At 35.8% G+C, this 24,875-nt stretch overlaps 1 protein-coding gene across 2 annotated transcripts in view; it reads left to right on the forward strand.

Moving 5' to 3' along the window:
- The window catches only part of LOC131033016 (5-formyltetrahydrofolate cyclo-ligase, mitochondrial), a 41,587-nt gene extending 30,674 nt beyond the window's left edge, over nt 1–10,913 (forward strand). For both annotated transcript variants that reach the window (XM_057964121.2, XM_057964120.2), the window contains 4 exons: nt 9,929–9,970; nt 10,161–10,206; nt 10,375–10,445; nt 10,542–10,913. In XM_057964121.2, coding sequence (XP_057820104.2) covers nt 9,929–9,970; nt 10,161–10,206; nt 10,375–10,445; nt 10,542–10,672 — 290 coding nt within the window. In that variant the 3' untranslated portion in view covers nt 10,673–10,913. The remainder of the gene's footprint in view (nt 1–9,928; nt 9,971–10,160; nt 10,207–10,374; nt 10,446–10,541) is intronic.
- The last annotated feature ends 13,962 nt before the right edge of the window (nt 10,914–24,875 follow it).

Consider the following 24,875-nt stretch of genomic DNA (forward strand, 5'->3'; position numbering starts at 1 on the left):
TCCCAAGCACACCAACTCACATAAACCAGTTGCAATCATCAATGCAACATCTGAAGATATATAGACCAGCAGAATGTAATGACTGCAATAATCATTACTCACCGATGTGGAAGTTAGAAATAACTGCACCATATCCAAAATATCCCCCACAACCTGCTGCCTTGAACCTGCAAGTACTCAAAATTAATCTATTCATTAACTGGTGTTGCCAAAATCAGTGTTGTAATGCTAGGGTAGTAGCTATCATAATGAAATACTCTTGAATACATAGGAGATGTGAGTGTGGAAATGGATGGAAAGAGTTCACCAATGATGGATTTATCTTCATCATTCAACTTAAAGAAAAAAATACTCCACTCCTGGGCTGGAGATGCTTGCCAAACCATTTGTATGCAAGGAACCAAAGTCCCATGTAGGCTGATCGGAAGGTGGACAGCAGCTCCAACTTTGTAATCTTGTCCACAACCCCAATCATGAGTCATTACGTCACAACTAAGAATTTCATCTAGATCCCAAATCAGGTAATTATCACCAACCATAACACAAAAAACAGTAAGTGCTCACTCATCAACTCAAAAAGTAGATTATCAAAAGAGAACTCTGCATCCCTCTCAAACAATACTTTATCAACAAACTGAATATTGTCATGATTTTCATGCTTAACCCAATCTTCATGATGTCCCAAATCTGAACAAGCAAATTTAGCACACTGTTCTATCTCAAAATCTTCGTGAATTTTGTCAAGCTCTTCAATCACCTGCTTGATTGCTTTAGCCCTCTTTTCGTTCTCTTGCTCTCTGAATTGTCTGGCTACATAAAGCTGATCTTACGCTTCTAGAAGTGTCTTTTGGTTATACTTTAATACAAGCTTCATGGAATCAAGCTCAATGGTGAGCTCACTAACCTTAACCATTGTTTCCTTGGACATAGATAAAACCTCATCTGCAAAATTGATAGCCACATTTTTATCTCTGATCATATGCAAGTATGCTGATTTCTCTTGTTTGTGCTCTTTATTATTTGCAAATCGGCAAGGGTAATATTTTGTTCATGCTGGTCTTTTTGAGTCTCCTGAATTAAATTTCCATTAAGTCTTTTTGTGCCATCCATTTATATAAAATTTGCACTTCATTTTCAGCAGTTACCTATAATTGTTTCTTCCAATCATTCTCATAATTAGCAAGATCATGCAAAGTTAATGAATTTCTGATATAATGCATACAAAAATCAGAACTAACTCCATGCCTTTCAATGGTGTCTCTATGGCTGCCCCAAGTCTCAAGTGCCTCTCCTTCAAACCTTGTCCCATCTTCATAGATCTCTAGATTTGTCCTTTCTTCTTTAACGACTGGTAGATGATTCTTTAAACCATGCGATTCACTAGGCCTTTGATCAAAATCTGTAATGTCCCCTCTTAGGAGAATTCTTTCTTTTACCCTAAAATCACAATTGTAAGGCAACTTACTGATAGAATTTGGTATAAACCCTGCAACAGTGTTAGCCAACATGGGGAATGTAATTCAGGAGACCAATTTATTTTTTTAGGGTTAGGGTTTAATAAAAGATAATTGCATATAGGGGTCATTTGTGATAACATTAGAATATATTGAACTTAATACATAGGCAACTTACTTAAATATAGTAATTGACCGTATTGGAGGGTTGAATGAGGCAACATGATAGGGTGCCTAGAACATCCCTCATCTAAACCCAAGGGCATGACTTTGCACGACACTTTGGACATTCAGCATGGGGTGGTGTACTCGATAGGGGGGCCTTTTTCTGCCTTCCCTATTCGTGCTACTTCATTAACCTAGATATAAGTGTGTCCACCATCAATCAACACTTAATTTGGAGAGGAAGCCGCAATAGGGCACCCAAAACATCTCATCTAAGCCCAAGAGCATGCCTTTGCACCCCTTGGGCCCAAGTGGCAGGCACATTGGATGTCCAGCATGGGGTGGCCTACTTAGAAGGATGTTCTTCCCTTGCTCTCCCTCTTTGCACGCCCTTACTCATAGTGGAACTACTCGCCAAAAACAAAAACTCGCCAAGGCTTGAAAAAAAAACTCGGCAAAAAACTCGGGAACTTAAAAAATTGCTTAAATTTAATTAGAAATGTATTTCTTTTGCAAAATTCAATGAGGAGATGCATCCAATGAATCAATACATGAGTACACAAAAGAAACAAGCTGCGTCTAGATATATTTAATTGATTTAAATGCAAATTGGGTACAAAATTGCATCCTCATGAGGAATGCTGATGGCTGGAAGCAAAATATTAAATAGTTTTTGTAAAACTAAAAGTAAATACATCAATACAATTACATCTTCCTCTTCCCAGCCCTAGTAAAAATTAGGGGAGAGGTAGAACCAGAGGGTCTAGTCCTAGAAGCCTGCTGTGGCTATGCGACCTCGTTCGGTATGACTGGCTATGGCTCAACCTCCATCTTGGTTGTAGCTCTGCCTCTAGCTACTTTTGGCACTAGAAATGACTCCTCATCATCCTCATCTTGCTCAATTTCATCCAGTGTGAATCCAAATCCACCCCCTCCCTCCTCCATAGCCTGCCTCCAAATCATAGATGTCATCCTCGACAAACAATGGAGGTTGCTCCTATGCTGTCCAATTACTCCAAAGATCTATATCATCCAAATCAAGTAGACCAGTTGGTGCTTCCTTTACCTTCCTTATGCGCAACCAAAGATTATATTGCACAAAGACAAGGTCATTGAGGCGTTTTTGAGCTAACTTGCTCCTCTTCTTCGTGTGGATGGCCTCGAACAAGCTCCAATTGCGCTCACAACTCGATGAACTACAAGGCTGGCATAAGATTCTAAGGGCAATTTTTTTTGAGACTTGGGGTATTTCCACTCCAACTTTGCCACCAAGCATCTGCAAAATAAAATATTGAAGAGTTAGAAAGCAAAGTGAAAACATATTTTATCAAATTATCAATAGTTGTAGGTTACAACTTGTAACTTGTAAACTTGTAAATTTGAAATTTGTAGCTTGTAAGATACATGTGAAAGACTCCAAATATTATACTGGGAGTTTAGTGGTTCTTCCTCTCTTGGCCAGCTTCGAAGAGAATAGCTTACCCCTTGCTTCCTTGTAATTTTGGAGTTTGGCCTCAACGAGGTCTCTCACCTCAACCTCAGGTATCATCCTCTGAATGCATGTAATGATTCCCTCCATGACCTCTCCATTGGGATCTGAGTAAGAATCCTTGAACTTAAAATAAAAGTTGAGGTAGTACCCTGCTGCATGAATGGGTTGGCGGAGCTGACTGTTCCACTTATCAATAATTCCCAGATGGGATCCAAATTTCTTTGATAGACTCCTTGGCCCTATCCATGGCATCATAAGCATACCCCATCGGGGTTTGATCCCCATCTACGAAGCGGAGAACTCTAACCAAGGGCTTCGACACCTACAATTGAAAAATACAAATTACAAAAAGATTAATCATTTAAGTTCCAAATTAATAATAAGAGATTTGAATCAAGAATAATTATATATTCAAGTTTTGAAGTTAACTTTACAATCTTTGTAGCTCTTTGTACAAATAGGTTGTCAAAGACTATGAATGCAACATCCTCTCCTTCAGGCTTTTTTGAATAAGATGAGTTTAGCCATGCTTGACTCACAAACATTTGTTTGAAAGCTGCCAGTGCACCAAGAATGCTTTGTAACATTAAGAAAATCATTGCAAACCTTGTGTCACCCGCTTTTACCAACTCTTTCTCTTGGGTGTGCTCTCTCATCAAGTGAAGAACCCAAGGGTGATTGAAGATGTATTTTGTGATCCTTGCATCTTCTACAACTGGTGTCACCCAATCAAGTTTTCCTATGTCCTCCAAAAGAAGGTAAAGGACATGTTTTGAACAAGGTGTCCAAAAAAGAGAGGGGTGTTTCTCTTGGAGGATTTTACTTGCTGCCACATATGATGCTACATTATTTGTTATTATTTGCACCACATTGTCAACTCCCACCTCCATGACAATTTTCTCCAACATTAGAGCCAAAGTTTCAACATTTTTCACCTTGTTGGAGGCATCCACTGATTTCAAAAACAGCACATTGTTCTTGCAAGCAACCAAAAAATTAATTATGGTGCGGTTTTTACCATCTATCCACCCATCGGAAAGAATAGTGCAACCATACTTTTTCTATTCTTTTCTCTGGTCTTCCACCACTTTTCTTGCCCTATCAACTACATTTGTGAGCAACCTACAAGTACAAAGTGAAATTAGGTCTTAGTACACAATTTTGATTTAAAAAACAAGAAAAACATTTAAAAATGAAAACAAGTGGACTAAGTTACTAACCTCCCACCCAAGTCCTTGTGAGAAGGGGCCTTGTATCCTTTGCGGAAACTGTCAATGCGGTAGCCAAATTAAGCCAATAAGGATTGGCTGCCACATTGAATGGGATGTTCTTGAAGTACCAAAAATCAGCACATGTAATGTCAGTTTTCTCATGCGCCTCCCTATTCCACCTAGTTTCCTCTAATGATGGTTGTGCTCCAAGTGTGTTCTTGGGCACAAAATAATTACCTATAGATAGTGGCATTGGTGGTGATCCAACAGATGCTCTACTAGAAGTAGCTGAAATGGTGGTGGTGCTGGATTTATGAATATGTGGTCCACGAAGAGAACACAGTATGCCTTGAAGTGTCGTTTCTTCTTCTTCAAGGTTGATTTAAGCACCTTGAGATTCAGCTATGGCTACTCTCATAGCTAGTTTTTCCCTCTCCCATTGCAACTTTTTCTCTTCCCTAGCTACAAGTATGGCATTCATTTCTCTTTTTTATTTCCTTTGTGGCTCTAGAACATTCCCTAGCATCATGCTTAGTGATGCTTGAAAGGTGGTATTTGAGGCGGTTTATGCCTCCAGGAAACACTCTTTCACATTTATTGCATATTGCCGACCTAGGTTCTGGTCCTTCAAATGCATACTTCCAAGCCTTGTCTCTAACACCTTTAGGATGAGTCCCTATATATCTAGACGGGCATGCATCTACTGATGGGGTAGACCCTGAAGCTGAACAAATTGTATTTGCCATTATAAATTAATGGTTAGCCTACACATACAAAGTGAAAACACAAAATTAATATTTTCGTTAAAATTTTTAGCAAACTAACTAAATTAGTTTAAATAATTTTAGACATCATTGAAAGTTGAAAAAATAAAAAAACTTGTAAGGTATTGATTTTTTTTGAAAAACTAGAGATTCTTGAAAAAATAGTGAAAAAATCAATAAAAATTGTCAAAAATGGTGTTAAATCTTGTTCATTGGACTCCGAATCAATAGACTACTTAGGAAAGGCCATTGTTGATTTTCTATTAACCTAGATGCAACAAAAAAGAAATAAAATGCTTTAAAAAAACAGAGAAAAAAAATTCAGAAAACCTACTTGGGAATCTGATTTTGCTTTGAAAACCACTTCAAATCCTCTCCAAATTGACTAAAATTGATGGAAATCAGGTTGAAATGCTTGGGAGGGTGTTTTTCTTCTTAGCAGCAAATTAGAACACACAAAATGAAAAAATGAATCACTTTTTTGACGTCCCTGCCTTTTGTGTCTACGAGTTTTTGGCACGGACTTGCCGAGTTTTTGACAAAAACTCTACTCGGCAAGTTTTTCTAGCGAGTAAACGGCGAGTTTACTCACCAGGCCAAAAAACTCGCGAGTAAATAACTAATTGGGGAGTAGTCCATTATGCCCTTACTAACATTGTCATGATTGATTGCAGCAATAGACTAGATATTATATATTATTGCCTATATCTAATATATGAGGAATTATGCATTAAAAACATTATTAGGCTGCATACATCAAGCATACATATCAAACATATATTCATGAGTACCACAATGTTTACTAGATCCAATATGGCTGTATTTTGAATTGCAGATTTTCTTAATTTGCCAATCTATTCTTATCTTCCTTGTTATTCAATCACTTGCTTGGTTGCTGATCAAAATACTTATTTCTTTCTTGTTCGATTCCTCCTTAATTACTGATTTTCACCTTTGGTAGATATAGATGTTGTTATGATTTGATGCCCTTGATCCTATTTGATTTCTGCTTTTTCTCTTTTGATAATATATACTTAGATCATGGCCCGTTGATGGGCTTTCGAGGGATAATCCTTTTGGGAACAACAAATCTGATGTTTCTTGGAGGGCTCCGGAGAAATGCTAGGTGAAGATCAACTTTGATGGTGCCTCTAGAGGAAATCTGGGTATTTCAGGTGTAGGGTGTGTGGCTCGTGATGATGAAGGGAAAACTCTAATCAAAGGTACTAAAAAATTACAGAATGGGACAAATAATGAGGCAGAGGCTCGGGCGACGCTTCTGGCAATTGAATTAGCCTGCATCTTAAACGTATCAAAGTTGCATTTGGAGGGAGATTCCAAAATAATTATAGATGCAATCTCAAAGGACTCAACCCTGTGTTGGTGAATCGATAAGTTCATTTCTATTATTTGTTCAAAGTTGAATAATTTCCAAGATTTTAAAATTTCCCATTTTAACAGGAGGGAAATGGAGAAGCCGACTATTTGTCCAATGTGGTGTGTGATCTGGAACCTCAAACTATCCGATGGTGGGATAGATCAAATGAGCAGTTGATTTGGCAGATTTAATTGTGTAAAGTGATAATTGCTTTCAGATTTTGTAGTACTTCAACATCTCTTCACCTCAGGTGCTGTGCTTTTGAGTCAGTTTTTTCTTGCATCATTAAATTCTCTCCTTAATTTGTCATCAAAACAACGAATTTTGGGATTGGCGGTATGAGAGGTGACACGCTTCACGGCATGGGATGAGGTTGATGGTATTTATTTATTTAGAAACCTCTAGAATTTTTGGCATTGTGAGTTGGGTTTTTTGTAGAGCGAGTGGTGAAATTTTATCAGTATTGGGTGTTCTTCTGGGTATCTACTCTGTGTGGAAATTGAGGCAAATTTTACTCTCCATTCCACGAAGCAGCAACTCCTCTTCCTTGGGGCCATTTCATTTCAAATAAGAGGCTGAGAGGCATTTTTCGGTGTGATGAGGAAGCTTTTCTCAACATCATTAAACGACTCTTGGGAAGGGAATATTTAGTGTCTGAGTATAGATACATGACTAATATGGACATTGTGTCCATGGTGGTGGCTTGGGGGTTAATCTTCGACACAATAGGAGGTTGAATGGGTTTTGAAAGCTTGTATTCTGGCCCATTCTTTGTGTGGTTTGGTCTCATTGTTGGGGCGTGCGGTGCTGGGGCATGGCTTTAGGCGGCCTTATGGTGAGGGTGTGATGTTGTTAGGTGAATTTCGACCTTTCCTGCTATGGAGCGATGGAGCGGACCGGGTGGCGCGTATGGAGGCTCGTGAAGCATGGGAAGACCTGATGGTCTTTGTTTGGTTTGCAGAGATTGAACGAGAGATGGTGCGCGCTGGAAAGCAGAAAAACGACTGCAATTTGGAGGTTAAAGTAGAGTTTCCAGACGGCCCGGTTTTGCGACTGGTCAGAATGTGGTCTGATGGTGCAGGGATAAGGGGGTGGTCGTGGGCCGGTGAGGGCTTGTTTCAAACAATTTTTGTTCAAGTTTAGATGTTGTAGGGTATCCAATTGCTTTGTTTGTTCGGAGATTGGTTGCCCCGTTTTTGGAATTCAAGTTTAATACTTGTATTTGTATATGCGTTAATGCTTGTCTTGGGCTTCAGTATGTAAATATTGGTGTCTATGGCGGAATTATAATTCGGGGCTTAATTATGTGTATGGAAAGATTGCTGGGGATAGGCATTTTGGCCTGGTGCCAATTTTTGTTATAGTATTGGGTTGGCGGGGTTGTAGAACAATGTAATGGGGGATGGTCGCTTGTGCTGACAAGCTTTTTGGAATATGTAAACTTTATTTTCTATATTAATAAAATATAAATATTACCGATCAAAACAAAAATATATACTCAGATCATTTCCTTTTTTCTCATTTTCTGGATGCCTTTGTTGGATGACTACTAAAAAAATGCTCTTAAATTAGTTTGGGTCGGCCCCACCTATAAATAATTTTTGTCAATGCTTATTATCAATACTAGGTCAGCCTGGTATAATTAATTGCCTATGTGTTTATTATTTAAGGCAGTGATTATGTACTCAGGCGGGGATATGACAAAATCAGTTCCATGCATTAAATTTTCTAATTTGTCTTGAAGATCATGCGTCTCAAAATCAGCTACTTCTATGACATTCTGTTTGCATAATTTATGCTCTAAAGGTAGGACACCATTTTGTTTAAAAGAATTTCATCCCAAGTTGGTTCTTCATCATAATTTGGTGCCAAAACACCTGGATCCAATGGATTTATGAGCTGATGGCTTTGATTTGTAAGAGTATGCTCATTGTGTACCTTGTGAGTAGTTGCCTCCCTAAATAAATCATTCTCCAAATCAAAGATGCTGTACCTATCATGAACACTCCTCTCCATAGGTTCTGTTTGAAAATCAAACCAATACCCATTTGAACTATCATCATTGGAGTGAGATAAGAGATTGTTATTATAAGCTGATTTGCATTTTTTAACGTATTCACCTTCAGCATGCTCTTTTTCTAAAAATGCATTAGTAATCTCAACAATTTCATCATTTGCATTTAATCCACTACTGTCATCAAGGAAACCAATAGTCGCAAAAATCTCAATAGATTGGTCTGAATTTGCAATCAAGGAGTTTTGGATTTTCCATCATTCACGAACTTGTCATCCACTGTTGCATGCGTGTCTAAGAGGTCATATTGGAGCTCTGTCATACATACCTCACATTGTTTGAAAACACTGTTAACCAATTCATATGCAGTTGAAGAAGTAACCCGTTCTTGTCTCAAAACAGCCAATAACATAGATAAGCTGGGCTGGGAGATGGCATCTCTTTCATTACTAATTAGGGCCATAATGGTTTTCATGCAAGCAGAAATAGATTCATGATCCTCATTGATCGAAGCAACAAAATGATTAGACATTTGAAGAATAAGATCATCAAATGAGCTCCTTGAATCACCTTTTATACTTTTTTTCCTGCCAAACTTCTTGAAAGACATTTTAAAATTCACTTTCGATAAAATGCTCTTTTTTGCAATAGTAATAATATTTGATATGCAAGGTCCTTATTTTATGTGTCCATGATTTAAATTTTTTTATCTCCTTTCCAACAAGCTATAACAGTAAGGTGCTTTTTAATTTATTAATTTATTTTAATAAAATTATGCAACCTTAGTAAAATAATTGAATTAAAACCACTAATACACTAAAGTTGTGAAAATTGCCAGAAAGTGTCAAAATCGAAAACTGACCATACTGGAATAATACCAATGATGAATAATGAAAATCAAAGCCGATTGAGTGATTTACTATAAATAGACACTCTCTCTAGGAATCCTGGAGAACATGCCAGAAGTCGGGAATTCACTTCAAAAAGTGTCATAGTAGTCCTCTAGACCAAGTGAGCTCATTGCCAATATCAAACATCTCCTTTGGCAAGGTTGGCACTCACCGAGAAAGCCAGAGCTAACTACCATGTTGTTGTGCACTGCTCATTGTGCATTGCATAACTTCACATAGGACACCTAATGACTTCAATCTGTCTATGCATTTGGCCATGTAACAAATGCCAATCATTGTATTTCTGAAAAGGATTTTATTTCAATAAACCTGCTCCTATGATTAGTGTTCTTATGTTCAAAGCATACCACTTGATTTTTCCGAGTGTTTAGAGAATACAGCTTACAGTAAAGTTTTAGCTACTCATCCAGCAATTTTGTGTATTTATATTTTATAATCAGCACACATGCACATATAATGTACATTTCCAAAAGATTTAGTTATACTCCCTAGAATGTATATGAATAAGCTGATAATAGTAAAAACTTATGTCTGTGCAGTTATGGAGGCAGACAAATCAGTAGACTTGCTACTTTTGCCAGGTAATTGGTACTTAAGATTGAACTTTATATTTTCATGTTTCCAACTCTCTGGAGAAAGCATAGTTATGGACCGTGGACATGATATATGCAAAGCATATTGACCATGAATGGTAGTATCAAAAGAAAGAAGAAAACTTTTGTGTCCACCCCTTAATCAGCTTTGGAATTTCTGTGGGTTTCAATCTGGAAGGACTCGCTTTTGATCGTTCTGGAAGACGCTTGGGTCGAGGTGGAGGGTAAGATTATTCCATATGCCCTTTCAATCAATTCACTTATCAAGATAACTGATGAAAACCATAGTTATGTTACAGAATTATTGTTTTTGTTACAGAATTATTGTTTTTGTTACAGAATTATTGTTTTTTTTATTTCACCGATCTCTGATTTTGTATTGATTATGGAAGATATTATGACCGTTTTATCAAAAGATACCTGGAACTTGCTGGAAAAAGAGGTTGGCAGCCTCCACTACTAGGTAGAAATATTGAAATGATTCTCTGGTAAGATGATATTTGATCTATTTTAAAGGTTTTTGTGGTAATTCTAATAACGTTTTCATTAACTTCTGCAGTTGCATTGGCATACTCCACACAGATATTGGATGAAGCAATCCCTGTTTCTGCTCTTGATGTTCCTGTTGACGCTATTGTCTCACCATCTGGTGTTATCTCCATAACCTCAAATGCATTGGAAAGAATGTAATATGAATCATTAGGATCCTTTTCTGAATAAAATTTTGGTTAAGGGCTTCTCTTACCATAATGGAAACTTTACTGCTTTTGAAATTTATTACAGCTTTTCCTAAACTGCGGTAAGTGGTATTTATTAGGCGTGGTGGATTTCTCATCTGATAGAGATTTTCCCTTCTGTAAATTAACAGGTTGTTGAATTTCTGTATTCATTGGAAGGAAAATAAAGACACTTGAAACTTATTTTTAAACCTGGATAGCCAGAGTTTGGTCTTTGTGCCCTTGCAATTGAATATATCATGCTGAAAACCAAGCAAATGTTTGATTTTCTGTTACTTTTTCCCCATTTGATTACCGGAGATTCTCCAGTATTAGATTGTATTTATTTTTCTTTATTCAAATTGTGAAAGCTTTTCTGGATGAAAAGCTTCCAAGCCCTTCACCCAGAAAAGATTTGACAATGTCTTCCTGCAAAAGTTTTAAACAAAAAACATCAATAATGCTTGCCTGTGGCTTTGGCATGGTAATGTTGTGTATTTTCGCCCTCTATTTGAAGTACTAAAAAGATTTTCATAAAAAAAAATGAAAATTATTGTGATTGGATGGACACCAATTGAATTTTCAACCTTTTTTTCTTACATATCAGGCTATATTTTAATGTTTTTGCTGTGTGTTGTTAGCATGTAAGATGCTCTAAACAGGAGAATTAGACTCTATTAGATGCTGCATATCCTCACAGACTGATATACACCTCTATATAGTATAGACTAATCTATACAAAATGAGAATTAATTTATTCCAAATGTTATCTGATCCTTCGAACCACTTATGATCTAAGAGGTATGATAGACACCCCGTTTAGTTTCTGTCAAGGTTGCACTGAGATGGGGTCACTTGGAGACTCTGGAGACTGGCACTGGTACTGGTACTGCTATTTTTCAAAATAGGAGAGGGAGGGTACTTGGAGACAGCCAATTTTTTTAATGTAATTTAATAATTTATAGTAAATTTAAAAATAGGTGTATAAAACGGCCCAAATCAACAAGTTTAATCTTTTAACACTGCTAATCCTTTTTCTATTCTATGTGATTATATTTATGAGAATGTGAATATAGATTATATATATGAGAATGTAAATATAGATTTATATGTATGAGAATATGAATATAAACACACAAGAATGAAGAAAGAAAATGTATATCATAGGAAAATTCTCGACTCTCAAGGATCTAATAGAATTCACCCGCATTGTGTATACCGCAAAGTTTACATAAAGGAATTAAAAGAACAATAACAAGAATATAGAAAATATGAATATCTTTTGAGTTTTGCATTGCACTACAAATAGCCAAATGGCAAATACTTGTGGTCTTGTTATCTTGCGTTTACTCTTGCCTTGTATTGGCTCCTATTTTACCTTATGTGGTGTGTTTATTTTCCAGCTTCCCGGTGCATTTAGCGTTTAATTTTTAGGGATTTTTGTTTCATTTGTGTGGGAGTCGGCACCTTTTGCATGGGAGATCATGGGAGTCTTCAGGAGACAGCAGTTGAAAGTCTCCTGCATTTGGAGATGTCTCAGGCGAGGTCTCCGGTACTGGGACGTGTCTTAGTCTCCAAGACGCATCCCAGTGGGTTGGATACTGGTCTCCGTGCAACTATGGTTTCTTTTTTTTCTGATTGGTCATATGTACAAATCAAAATACTTTTGACAGTTATTACTTTTTTGGGTAGACATCTATTCATTTGTAAGAATAAAAATTAGAAGCCTAAGATATTTGACAAAAAGATTGAAAGCAAATTGAAAAAAGTACCTATTTCAGACATGGTGATTTGTAGTTTACCTGGGAATAAATGATCAGACACTCAATGAGGACAAATACTGAAAATAACTGATTTTTTTTCATCTTTCTTTTCTCCTCAAGTTCACAGCTGCAAGTGCAAAAATGATTGTGGTGACTGTGAGTGGCAATGCAAATGGGCAAGTCAGTTACACATGGGTGTGTTTAGGGCTTAATGAGTGTTCTCTAGAGTCTTGGAATAGGGAGAGGTTGGGATAGCAAAAAGAAATCCAAAATTTGAGGACAGCAGGGAGGAGGGAGGACAACTAAAATAATATATAATACTTGAAGAATTAACTATAAAAAATAGTAAAGGAAAGTGCAATTTATCATTTATCTAAACAATCTGACAACCAATTGAACCAAAATTTTACACAATATTTATTATAATTTTCGATTTAGGTTTCACAACTACTTTGGTTATGGTCGTTTTGCTAACTACGCAAATAGGAACAATAATGCTCCTACGAAAACTAGAACAGAAGCTTTCTTATAAAGCAAGGTTATTGATGGAAAAAATAAAAAAGTTGGATAAGCTCTTTCAGAGTCCCAGGAGACAGTCCTGAAGGAGGAATGAATTGAGGTAAACAAGATGAAGAAGGATCAATAACATAAAATATCACATACAAATATAATCCTAAGATCTTCCAAGGGGTGATCTTGTTCTTTACTTGGTTGAGTTTGTGTCAGATAGGCTGATTTTTCTTTTAGTGTCTGAATGCACTGTTTGTATTTTGCAGCAAATCTTCTTGTTGCTTGTGGTGTTATATTCGTCTTTTTAAGTTATTGGGAGGGAGGCCAAACAGATCCCTTATTTTACCAATAATTTTTTAAGTTTGAAAGAAAAAGTTAGCGTTACAATTATGATGGACCAATGGCTACTTGAAATCATTGTCTGATGCAAATGTCATGGCGCACACTTCATTGCCAAAACTATTGAATCCCTTTTTTATTCCTAAACCCCAAGGCGACCATTTTGATGCGTGTTTTAAGTTGGTCTTTGATAAGAGGTATAAATACAACAAAGCGTTATTAAATGTAGTGAGTTTAACTGGTAAAAAGTAAACACTTACAATTTAACATATTAATTAATTTACAATAAATAAATAATTAGTAAATAAAATAATTTGAGATATTAAAATATAGTTAATATATAATATTAATATTTTATATTAATATCACCAATTAATGGAGTGATCAGTAAATTGTTAAAGTGGAAAGCTATTTCTTGGTCTCAGGCTCAAGTTTATTTTCTTATAAACTGCATTTTGATGGAGCTGTCAAAGGTAATCCAAGTCAAAAATTGTTTCATGTATGGTAATTTGTTCTTTTGAGTCTTTTTGTAAAGGGTGTCTCCTATTTGGCCTCTAATTTTAACAACAATCTCCAGAAGGTCTGGTAGTGTTAGAAAGCAATCACTCTGCGATGGAAAAACCTAGAGGTGGAAGCCTGAAGGTGATTCCTTGATAGTGATTAATGGATTGTGGAATAATTCTTTGAAGGATTGGAAGATAAACAATATCATTGATGAAGCATGTCATCTAAGTCTTAGCTTTGAAGCTATTTCCTGTAAGCATTGTTGTAGGGAATATAACAGGATTGCTGATTTTGCTTCTAAATTTAACATTCAACCAAAAGACTAGGATTTATAACATTTGCTTAATGATGTTTTCCTTTGCATCAAAGATTCAATTATACAAACATTTAGATTATTTCCATCTTCCTTTTAATCGTGGGCAAGATTAGTCTTTTGAGATGGTCAATAACATGTGAAGGACCACTCTTAATTCGAAAGGACTTCACCCACGTTGTTGTCCTAGGCAAATCATGCGAGCATTTGCTTAAGCCACATTCTGGTTCCCTTCTCTTTGTTGCTTGTTTTCAATCTTGTTTGTCTATGTTTTCTTGCAGGTGTTGCAAAGAGGCTTTTGTTTGGTGCAAAGAAATCATGGACCATGGCTTCTCTATTCAATATTTTCTCCACAGTGGTGTAGTTTCTGATTGTTGTTTGTGTAATACCTTGTGCATGCAGGATGTCACCACTCTGTGCTTTGTCAAGGATATTTTAGGCATGAAGGGTCTAAGCAATACAGGTGTCATAAGAACTTCTGATTCTGTTACAGAAGAGTCGATTCTCTCACAAATACTTACCAATGACGATTTAATTAGGCTAGGATACCTAAATGAACATGGTGAAAATGGAGGATGCTGTAATATAATTGTAGGAAGCTGAAGAGTTAGTGTATCTCTCCGAACTTCCAATATCCTATCAAAGAAAAATGTAAGTTTAGCTTTGTATAGCCAAGACGGTTTTGTATCTGGACAGCTTTTGTGTTATCTTTCGAGAGGGTTTTCGAGAAATCAAAAGTTTGTAGGCCTTACTAGCCATCTCAAAAGTTGTGTTTCCCAGGTTGAGTAGATGTATAATAGAGTCAAGTGTCCAGGTGGCAGCTAAGGAGGTTTTAGTGCCAAGCTCCTCTACCTAATCTGGTCAGATTGGTTGGATGTATGTTGTTTTGAGCTGATTTTTGTTCTCTTGCACTTGGTTGTATCTTAGGGTTCAGCTTTGTCACAAGCTTTGATATTGTTTTTAGAATTTGCCCTTTTGGCTTGTTCCAATGTATCGAGACCTATATTGTAAAAGCACTTTTATTTTAGCGAGAGGTCCCCAACAAAACCTTCCATTTACCTACCAAAAAAATTAAATATTATACAAATATAAATTATAATAAATCATGTAAATTATATATAATAAATTAATAAACTTTTACAGATAACAAGTGGGCATTGCTTGAAAAATCAAACTTAAGTGATGGCTTCTTATATTGAGTTGCAAATTCAAGGTTTGAAAAATAAAAAATAATTCAAGTTATATTAAGTAAAATAAATTGATTTTATTGACAAGAAGGCAAATTTTTTTTCCACTAGAAAAGGACATGCAAGATATCAAAGCCACCTTTAAGAAAGAAGTCAAAATAAGTAAGACAATCAAGACTAATGGTAATAATATCAAGTTGTTGAATGAAAGGATGAAGTCTATTCTTTAAAACACTATGCCTAGTTCAAGAATAAGTAATAGGAAGAGAGATAGGAGATAATGAGAAGGTGACTTTTGTGAAGCGACATCTAGATTTCTGGCTAGAAGAATGGGAAGAAGTGGCTCTGAACCGGCCTTAAATTCTTTGGGTTTGGCTTGTTTTTCTCTTCTGATCAATTGGGAATCATTTTAGGGATCACTTTTTGGCATATGGTTTGTTGCCTTTTGGTTGTAGTTTTTTTGTTCTATTGATGTATCTATGTTGTTTACTTGTTAAGTGTTGAGGCCCTTTCAAAAACCTCTCTTTCACTAAAAAAAAAAATATAAATTAAGAATTAATGAACAATATAGTGTAAGGTTATAGAGGAGTGGTTATGTAATACACAACATGGGGTCCAAAGCTGAGGGTTGGGTAGTTGAAGAAGTTGGATATTGTCATTCTTTTTATTTGTTTTCTTCTTTGATTTTGCTTTACCTTATTCCCAAGAAATAGTAATGGGGATTTAGAAGCTCACAAATATTTATGAAAAACAAAATTTACAGAGTTTAATTGCATTTTATTAAATGACTCTTCTTGGTTTTAAATGGCATGAAGAACTTCCCCAAGGGTGTCCCTTACACTACATGGAGATCCTAGGGACAACCCCTTTGTAGGTGGCACTTGAAAGGATGATATAAGGGTGTTTCATCCTCGAGACATCCCCATTTCAATTTTTACCCATGGGAACACTAGGTTTCATAAAGGGCATGCAATGAGGGCTTACAGGCCCTCATGTCCTTTTATATATATTTTTAAATTGATTGTGTTTTTGAAATATAAAAAGGTGATGCATAACCATCATGGTCAATTGAGGATATTCAAATGTACCCAAGATGCCCCACCTCATTAGTCAACATCTTTAATCTCCCTCAAAGATGGGAGACAATTAGGGGACATCCCTTGCATCCCAAGGACAGAGGTGGGGAATAGGATGAAAGGTTGAGAGGTGGGGACATATCCTTGTTTATCCCTTCTTATAAACAAATAGTAACATACACAAATCCTTAACATTGAGTTAGACTTCACATGCACTATACTAAGTCTAACTCTATATTGTTATATTATTAAAATAAGATTTGTTTCATTATAAGATGTAGAAATAGTAAAGTGACAAAAGCCACCTAAATGAGTTACGATGATATTTTTTTATGTTCACATAAATGAATGATTGAAATATGGTTATAGGCTACAACACTTAAAAACTTGCCCCCCCAAAATCAATTAGAAGGGAAAAGGTGACAAGCAGTTCTAGGAAACTCTAAATTCAAGCCTTTTAATACGATTACAAAAAGCCAATGGTCTATAATAAAAAAATTGGGGAGCTAGCTTTAGGCACACATAGGAGACTTTGAACTTAGTTAGAGATAGTACAAATCATTATTCATGCTTATTATTTTATCATAAGCTAGCCATGTTCAATACATGTCCAAATTGTTTTTGGTGCTCAACTTTTCCTCAAGAAGATTTTTAGGCCACCATCCTCCACATTTAAAAGGATGATGAAATTCACAAGAAGCTGCAATTACCCATTCTTGGCTCTCTACTGTTCTCAAAAGCTTGCCTATTAGTCAACCCAAACAAAAACAATGTTGGTTTTCAAAGTATTAATTGCTTGTGCAATCAATTGGCATTCTAATTGACCATCACCATTGTAATGCTATTGTTGTCCCAAAGTTACATAGTTATTTGCAACGGTTTTAATTTAGTTATTACTAGAGTAAGAATAAATTAGAATATGCAGAGATGTCAAAATAGAGGTAAATAAGTATTGTATTTATCACATGTTGTAATTTAGTAAGAGATTTAAAGTAAATGATTAACATAGTATATTGGATAACATAATCACACAATTCAATTAGATTAACATCAAAATTATATATATTATTTCAAAAGTCTTTTTAATATCAATAGTTTCAATACTTTGTTGATTAATATCACTTGATTTGGCCACTCTCCCATTAAGAAGATTTAAGTGGTCTTGGCCCTCTTAGTTATGACACACTTTGGGAGAGACATTTCTTATTTAGAACATAGCATGTAGACATGCACAACAAATCAACCAGTCAACACAAAGTCTTAGTGGAATCCTCAATGTAATTTGTATGCCCCTTCTCCAATGCCTAAGCCCACCAAATCACCTTCTTCCCTAAGTTGGATATACTTTGTATGCCCGTTCTCCAATACCCAAGTCCACCAAACCACCTTCTTCCGAGTGATTTCCATGCCCTTTCCAAGCCTCACATAAATGCTTTATCTAACCTTTTAAGGGGTGTTTCCAAAACCATTACACCCTTCAAGAAAGGTTGTCTTTAATATTAAATAGATTAAATTATCCCTCCCTTTTCTAAATGGGTTTTTAAAAATATTCTTTATTAATCCCTATTTTAACCAAAATATCATAACATCCTTTATTTTTTTATTTTCTTTGTATTCTAAATAGTTATTATGTTGAAAAATACTTTTTTTAAAAAACTTTTTAGAAAATCTCTTATAACAATCATCCACAATTTTTTTAAATGCCCCATTTCAATCTCTTTCACTCCCCATCACTCCTCAAGGGAGAGTTCAATGCAACTACCACAAAGGAATACAAAGTTATAGGTGAATGATGTAGAATTCCCCTATATCCTCTCAACTCCAAAGCTAGCATTTTATGTTGATCAATGTTTTCATGTTTGTTTGGATATTACTATTTGACAAAATTGTCTACAATGAACCACAACTCATATGGCCTTGGCTTTCCTCTGTTAATTTAATCTTGCATTAGATAAGAGTTGAAGCAAACCACATCAACCATCAAGATGAATATCTATAAATTATATTCATTATAGAAGATACATGAGTATGTCACCTCTAGATGTTCGGTTTTGTCTTCTTAGAGATTCAATTCCAAGGCTATATTTATGCAGCCCTATTTTCCGAAGAGGTGTTTATCTTCATATGCTTCTCACCCTAAATCTTTTTATGTTACTTAGATTTACTACATTTTTTCAACCTATCACCTGCAAAGGTAGCATAAAGAATATTTTGGTTATTGTAGGCATCCAAGACGATGGTGAGGTGCATAGATCCATTAGATGACATTCTATAATAATGCTATGATTCCTCTATGTTATCTCGATCCCATGTATGATCACAATAGTTTCTCCCTCCATGATGTTTTTGGTTTCTTCCTTCATTGTTATCATTTAGCATCTCACTCCCCAATGACCTAAGCCCACTCTTGCAATAACAATACATAGCAGTAGAAAGTTTGCCTCATGATTAAATAATTTTTTGCCAAAGCAAAATTTTGTGAATAATGATAGATGAATGAATGAATGTTTTTAATCGCGTCCATGAGACCAAGTAGCTTATGGGACCCACATATAGGCAACAAAGAAAAAGCTGTACACCCAAAACACGACACCTATATTTCCTTTTCCTTCTGTATCTTGGATCTTCTATTGTGTATCTTGACCAAAAAAATTGCAACCCTTATTATCTTCTCTAGAATAGGTGCCTAAAATAGTGTCAAGTCAAGCTCAAGAAAACCAAGCGATATTGTTGAAACACTTCTTCAACTGAAAATGTAACTGAACTAATTAATGTATCTAGCATCCCGATATAAAAAAATGTTGTCTTATAAGGTGACATAACACTAGTCCATAAACCCTTATGTTTTCTATTCTTTTCCTCCTATGATTCATACAAAACTTATCTAGGGTTTTGGTAAGCATTGGGGTTTGACTAATAATAAACCTCTTCACTATTTATGACTCTCCATGCTCTTGTAAAGCTCAACCATTCACTATGTAATAGAGCTAGAGCAAGAAGAAGACTGGGCATGTCTTGGATGACATGATTTTTATTATTTACATAGGCATGTAGATACCTTCCTAGTGTTCCAAAAGACTTGATAGAGTTTGATAAACTCATGAGGTGTTTTAAGTACCTCTATAAGTTTCTAACTCTTTCTAAATGAGTGCAAAGTGCATCCACATAAAAGTTTCTTTTTGGAAGGTCTTTGAACACGTGGACACAACGTGTGTGATCCCTAAAATCTATCCTTCTTCCTTCAATGTTCCATTGCATAGAAAAAAGGAAATTATTTTCATGCCTTCATCATTCAAACTATCAACAAGACTTACGACCTATCCTCAAAAGACCCCTAAAATTAGACCACTAACTTAATCCAATAGAACTTGACTCTTTCACATAAGGTTTCCCTCTCTTTTATGAATGTGTGTTCTTGGAGAGAATAAGGTTATTTTGATGATTTAAAACTGAGAATATGACATTTGATATTTCAAAGGAAAAGATCGAAGGCTAATTTTGACCTTGAAGACTTATCAAAGATACTATAAAACATGTTGAGATGACAAAAGATAATTAATTAGTTTCACACACCCTTATGAAACTATTGAAATCCAAAAGACTAGAATAAATCAACAGGATCATAAAGTATGATCTAAAATGTTGATGAAAAAATACATACATAGTTATTAAGATAGAGACATTCTCAATCACTTACGTGGATTATAGAATATCATGCCTAATACATAGTTATTAAACTAGATACATGGTCTTATGCCAAATTAAGAGTGTAGGTGTTGTTTCAATGCACTTTGTCAAATTTTATACTTAATCATGGGCCTAAGATGACCCAATTGAAATTAGCAAGGACTTACCAATCCTCACACCAAAAATTTCAAATTGTGCACGTGAACAATTATAAAATGACACCAACCTAGGGCATTAAAATTATGACAAAATCTCATAATTCTATCATACCCACTATTACAAAGAATAATTTAGTAGTGGCAAGTCAACCACTTGGACAAGTTACATCAACTACATCAACCCTTGCATCAATAAATAAAGAAACCATAGTTCTTGAAGTAGGTCACTTCAACACCCATTGCATCATCCTTCATTGGATTAGTCCAAAAAAATTTAGCATCATCATAGCCACATAAGTTGCATTCTTTTCTATCTTTCAATCTTATCAAAATTGTTGAATCAATAAATGGAGATTGACTTATATACAAATAGTGAACAAGTATGCTATCCTCAATTTCGACTTGCTCAAACTGTGGGATAACCCCTACGAAATTTGTCCATTTCATAGCCCACACCCTCTAAGCACGCATGTCAAGGCACTTGTCAAACCTCTTCATGTGTAGTCAGGCTCTCGATAAATCATCTTTATTTGTCTCAATTTGTCAATCTAAAAAATTGACAAATTGCCTTTTTAGGAGTTAGTTTTATTTTTTTGGTGTAAATCGTGTTTATAAACCTGAATTGCACCAAAGTCACACTTCTTGGTGCAAATTGGGTTTATAAACCCAAATTGCACCAAAATCCCCCTTCTTGGTGTAAATTGGGTTTATAAACCCGAATTGCACCAAAGTCACCCTTTTGGTATAAATTGGGTTTATAAACCCGAATTGCACCAAAGTCCCCCTTTTGCTGTAAATCGGGTTTATAAACCCGAATTGCACCAAATTCACCCTTCTTGGTGTAAATCGGGACATAAACTCGAATTGCACCAAAGTACCCCTTTTGGTGTAAATCGACTTTATAAACCCGAATTGCACCAAAGTCCCCTTCTTGGTGTAAATCGGGTTATAAACCCGAATTGTGGCAAAGTCACCCTCTTGGTGTAAATAGGGTTTATAAACCCGAATTGCACCAAAGTCCCTCTCTTGGTGTAAATTGGGTTTATAAATAGGAATTGCACCAAAGTCACCCTTCTTGGTGTAAATCAGGTTTATAAACTTGAATTGCAACAAAGTCTCCTGTTTGGTGTAAATCGGGTTTATAAACCCGAATTGCACCAAATTCACCCTTCTTGGTGTAAATCGGGTTTATAAACCCGAATTGCACCAAAATCCCCCTTGGTGTAAATCGAGTTTATAAACCCGAATTGCACCAAAATCCCCTTTCTTGGTGTAAATCAGGTTTATAAACCTTAATTGCACCAAAGTAACCCTTCTTGGTGTAAATTGGGTTTATAAACCCAAATTGCACCAAAGTAACCCCTATTTGCAATTTTTGATCTTTTTTATCCAACTCTGGGAATTCTTCAAATTCGTATTGCACTCCACTCTAGATGCTAGATTCCACACACCGCGACCAGATGTCTCTGAAATACAAGCTACCTTGCAACAATATGAACATTTCCTAAAGAAAAATGGTGATGATGATGTTCAAGAAGGAGATCTAGACACTTAGTCATTTTTATGCATTTCTAGTTCAATGTCCTTTTGTAATTTCAATTGACACTTTAGGTGTCATTTTGTATATACAATTTTGCATGTATGATTGCACAAGTCCTAAGTCAAATCGAACTCTACTTTTGACTTAGTCATAGTTAGTTGAGTTTCCTCCTAATTTTACTCATTGCCCCTCTCCTATATATATGAGGATTCTCATTGTAATTTTCATCTTTAATTTTATGCAACAAAACTTTGCCAAAGTGAAGAGAAAAGTGAAATTTTGAGTTCATATTGTTGTTTTGCAAACTTGATCAAATAAGAGAACATCTTTGGCATTCAAACTTTGTGCAAAATTCATTGTGGTTTATGGTGAGAGTGTTCTTGTGTCATTCTTATTGTAGAATCTCATTTTGATTAAGCAAAAGCATTGTGGAGAAGTATTGTTTTGATTAAGTAAAAACAAGTTTTTGAAAGGAACCCGAACCTTTTACAAATCAGGAGAGCAATAGAGCTTGAAAGAACTGTGCCTGATCACTCCAACAACAAAAACTGATCCCACCCGAACAAAAAGGGATCTCAACACACATAACATGAAGCACCACAAAAAGACAACAAAAGGAAAGCAAAAAGACAACACTAAGACTAAGACAGAGACCGAGACCGAGACAGGTAGATATTTTTCATGATATCTTTAGCATGGACCACCACTTGCTTCATGTTGTTCGCAGAGGTCTTTAAATCATCCAACTCTCGACCCCTGATGTCGCCCTTATTCCTGGTGTTGGCTCTAGTCCTCTTCTTGTGACCTTTTTTGTCCAGCTGATCCTTGTCGCCCTCTTTATCATTGATGTTATCAAATTTGTTAATCAAAATGTTCATATTGTCCATCGAGGCTTTGAGAATCTAGAAGTTCTGTTCAACTATCTTCTTAATTGTGAGTTCCATCCTGTCAACTCTGTTGCCCAGATTGTTCATAGCAATTTCCATCCCTTTCACCTCTTTATTTCCTTCCATCTCCTTAACCTTTTTTTCAGTTTCAATAATTTTACTCACCATGTTTTCAATGGCTTCAGCATTATTAATTGCCACCGCTAATTCTTTGACATTTTCAGACAGAGGTTTGTCGCCTAACATGGCTCTTTTGACAATATTCATATCCTTCTTTAGGCTGCCTATGTCTTTCACCATTATGCTGACGGTATCACATAAACCCTTAATACTCTCATTTTCTAAAACACAATCACTAGATTTGCCCCTTTTGTCCTCTTGATCCTCTTTCTGCAGACCTTGAGTATTCAAATCCTCATTGCTGCCCACAATCGGGATATCATCCCCCTCCTTACCCTTCCCATTATCATTTTTATCCTCCTCTGCCTCCTCATCAGAATCAATCAAAATTTGATTAATATCTTTGTTACCTCCTCTGCTGATGTTCTTCTTCCTCTGGGTTTGCTTTCCGGTACCTTTACCTTTCTTGCTTTTGATGAATTTACCTTCAAAGGACTCGTCCTCAGACTCCGAAATATTTGAATCCACCCCCTTTTTACTTAGCTCCTCCGACTCGCCTTCAGTTTTCGAGTCGAAGTTAAAACCACTAACCTCACTCTTTGTATCCTCATCCCTTGCATTTTTACCTTTAATAGGTTTTTCAATGCATTTCCCTTTCAACAATTTATACACAAGAGCCATAAGACCCTGATGAAGAGCATGGTCGCCCTTGGGGTCTTTCTGTATCTCTTTGATAGTATGGTCCATGGAACATGGAAGATAATATGGTAGGCGTACCTTTTCCCCATGGTGGAAATGGTTGAGCAACACAAAATGGTGCCTGTAAGCTCTCGTAAATCTGCCATCCAACGTTATATAGGTAATTGTAGCAAACAAAACCAACCTCCATGGCCTGCATATACGTTTTAGGGAGTGATAGGAGTTGTCGACCTTCACCATTTTCTTCTTCTCACCTTCCGTGACAAGAAATTTGTCCGCTGCCTTATCAGAGATGCTACGATGTCTATAGAATTTCATGCCCTCTGTCATCATCCCCGTGACTTCAGCAATAATCTCCTCATCCACAATCATCATCTGGGTCCCCACCAAAACTTTGCCATTCTTCCAATTCTTGATAAAGTGCTTAGTGACAGTTGGATCTTTCCCACTAAGCCTCTCCATAAACACACTTAAACTCCCCTCCTGAAGAATATCCCAAACCTCTCTGTTCTTCCTCCATTCCGAACTAGAGGTAGGTTCGAACATTTTTTTGTTCCCTCTCATTTTTCCTTTGCAATCACTGAATTTCCTACTCTCGGCTCTGATTCTTCTTCTCTGGTTTCTATTGTTGCCCTGAAAAATAACCCTGAATCCGTGCCAAGCAATTATGAAAAGACACTTAAACAAATACTCATCATTGCCGTTGTAAGCCTTCATATTAAATACTCATCTAGTTTAGTATTGTTAAAGAGTAGAGCAAATTTTGTTTTGTAGACTTTGTCAACTTAGAGTGCGTAGTAGTTAAGAAAATAGAGTGGAGATATAATTAACATTAAATAATTAAAAAATATTCAATCATGTGCATGAGAGGATAAAATACATAAAATAAAGATTTTATTTAGTTTCAAAACTTTATTTAGAAAAGTGAATAATTAAATAAATTAAAGAATTCATTTAATTATTGAACACTTAGCTATTTTATAAACAAAATATATTTAATTATAGGAGACTAGAAGAAAGAACTAATCAAATAACTATTTTTTTTGTTTGATCGGTAATTGACCGAAGCCTGAATAACTTTTTGACTGGAGCTATGAACCAGTGGGGACACAGTAGGGGGCCCCATCCCCATTACATATTTTTGAATTATTATTATTATTATGTTTGATTAGATTGACCCCAAGACCTTCCCCATCCTATGAAAGGCCAAGAGTCACAACTTAGAATTCCACTTCAGATGTCCCTATTGGGAATTGAACTTGGGTCTCCACAGTGAGAACCCAATGTTTTAACCAGTTAAGCTCAACCCCCTGGACAATAACTAAAATTATTATATTGATGCGGAAAGTGAGAAAAAGTAAGATAATTAAATAATAATAAATATTTAATTACAT

Source organism: Cryptomeria japonica, chromosome 9 (genome assembly GCF_030272615.1).
Source record: "Cryptomeria japonica chromosome 9, Sugi_1.0, whole genome shotgun sequence".
NCBI classification, from domain to species: domain Eukaryota; kingdom Viridiplantae; phylum Streptophyta; class Pinopsida; order Cupressales; family Cupressaceae; genus Cryptomeria; species Cryptomeria japonica.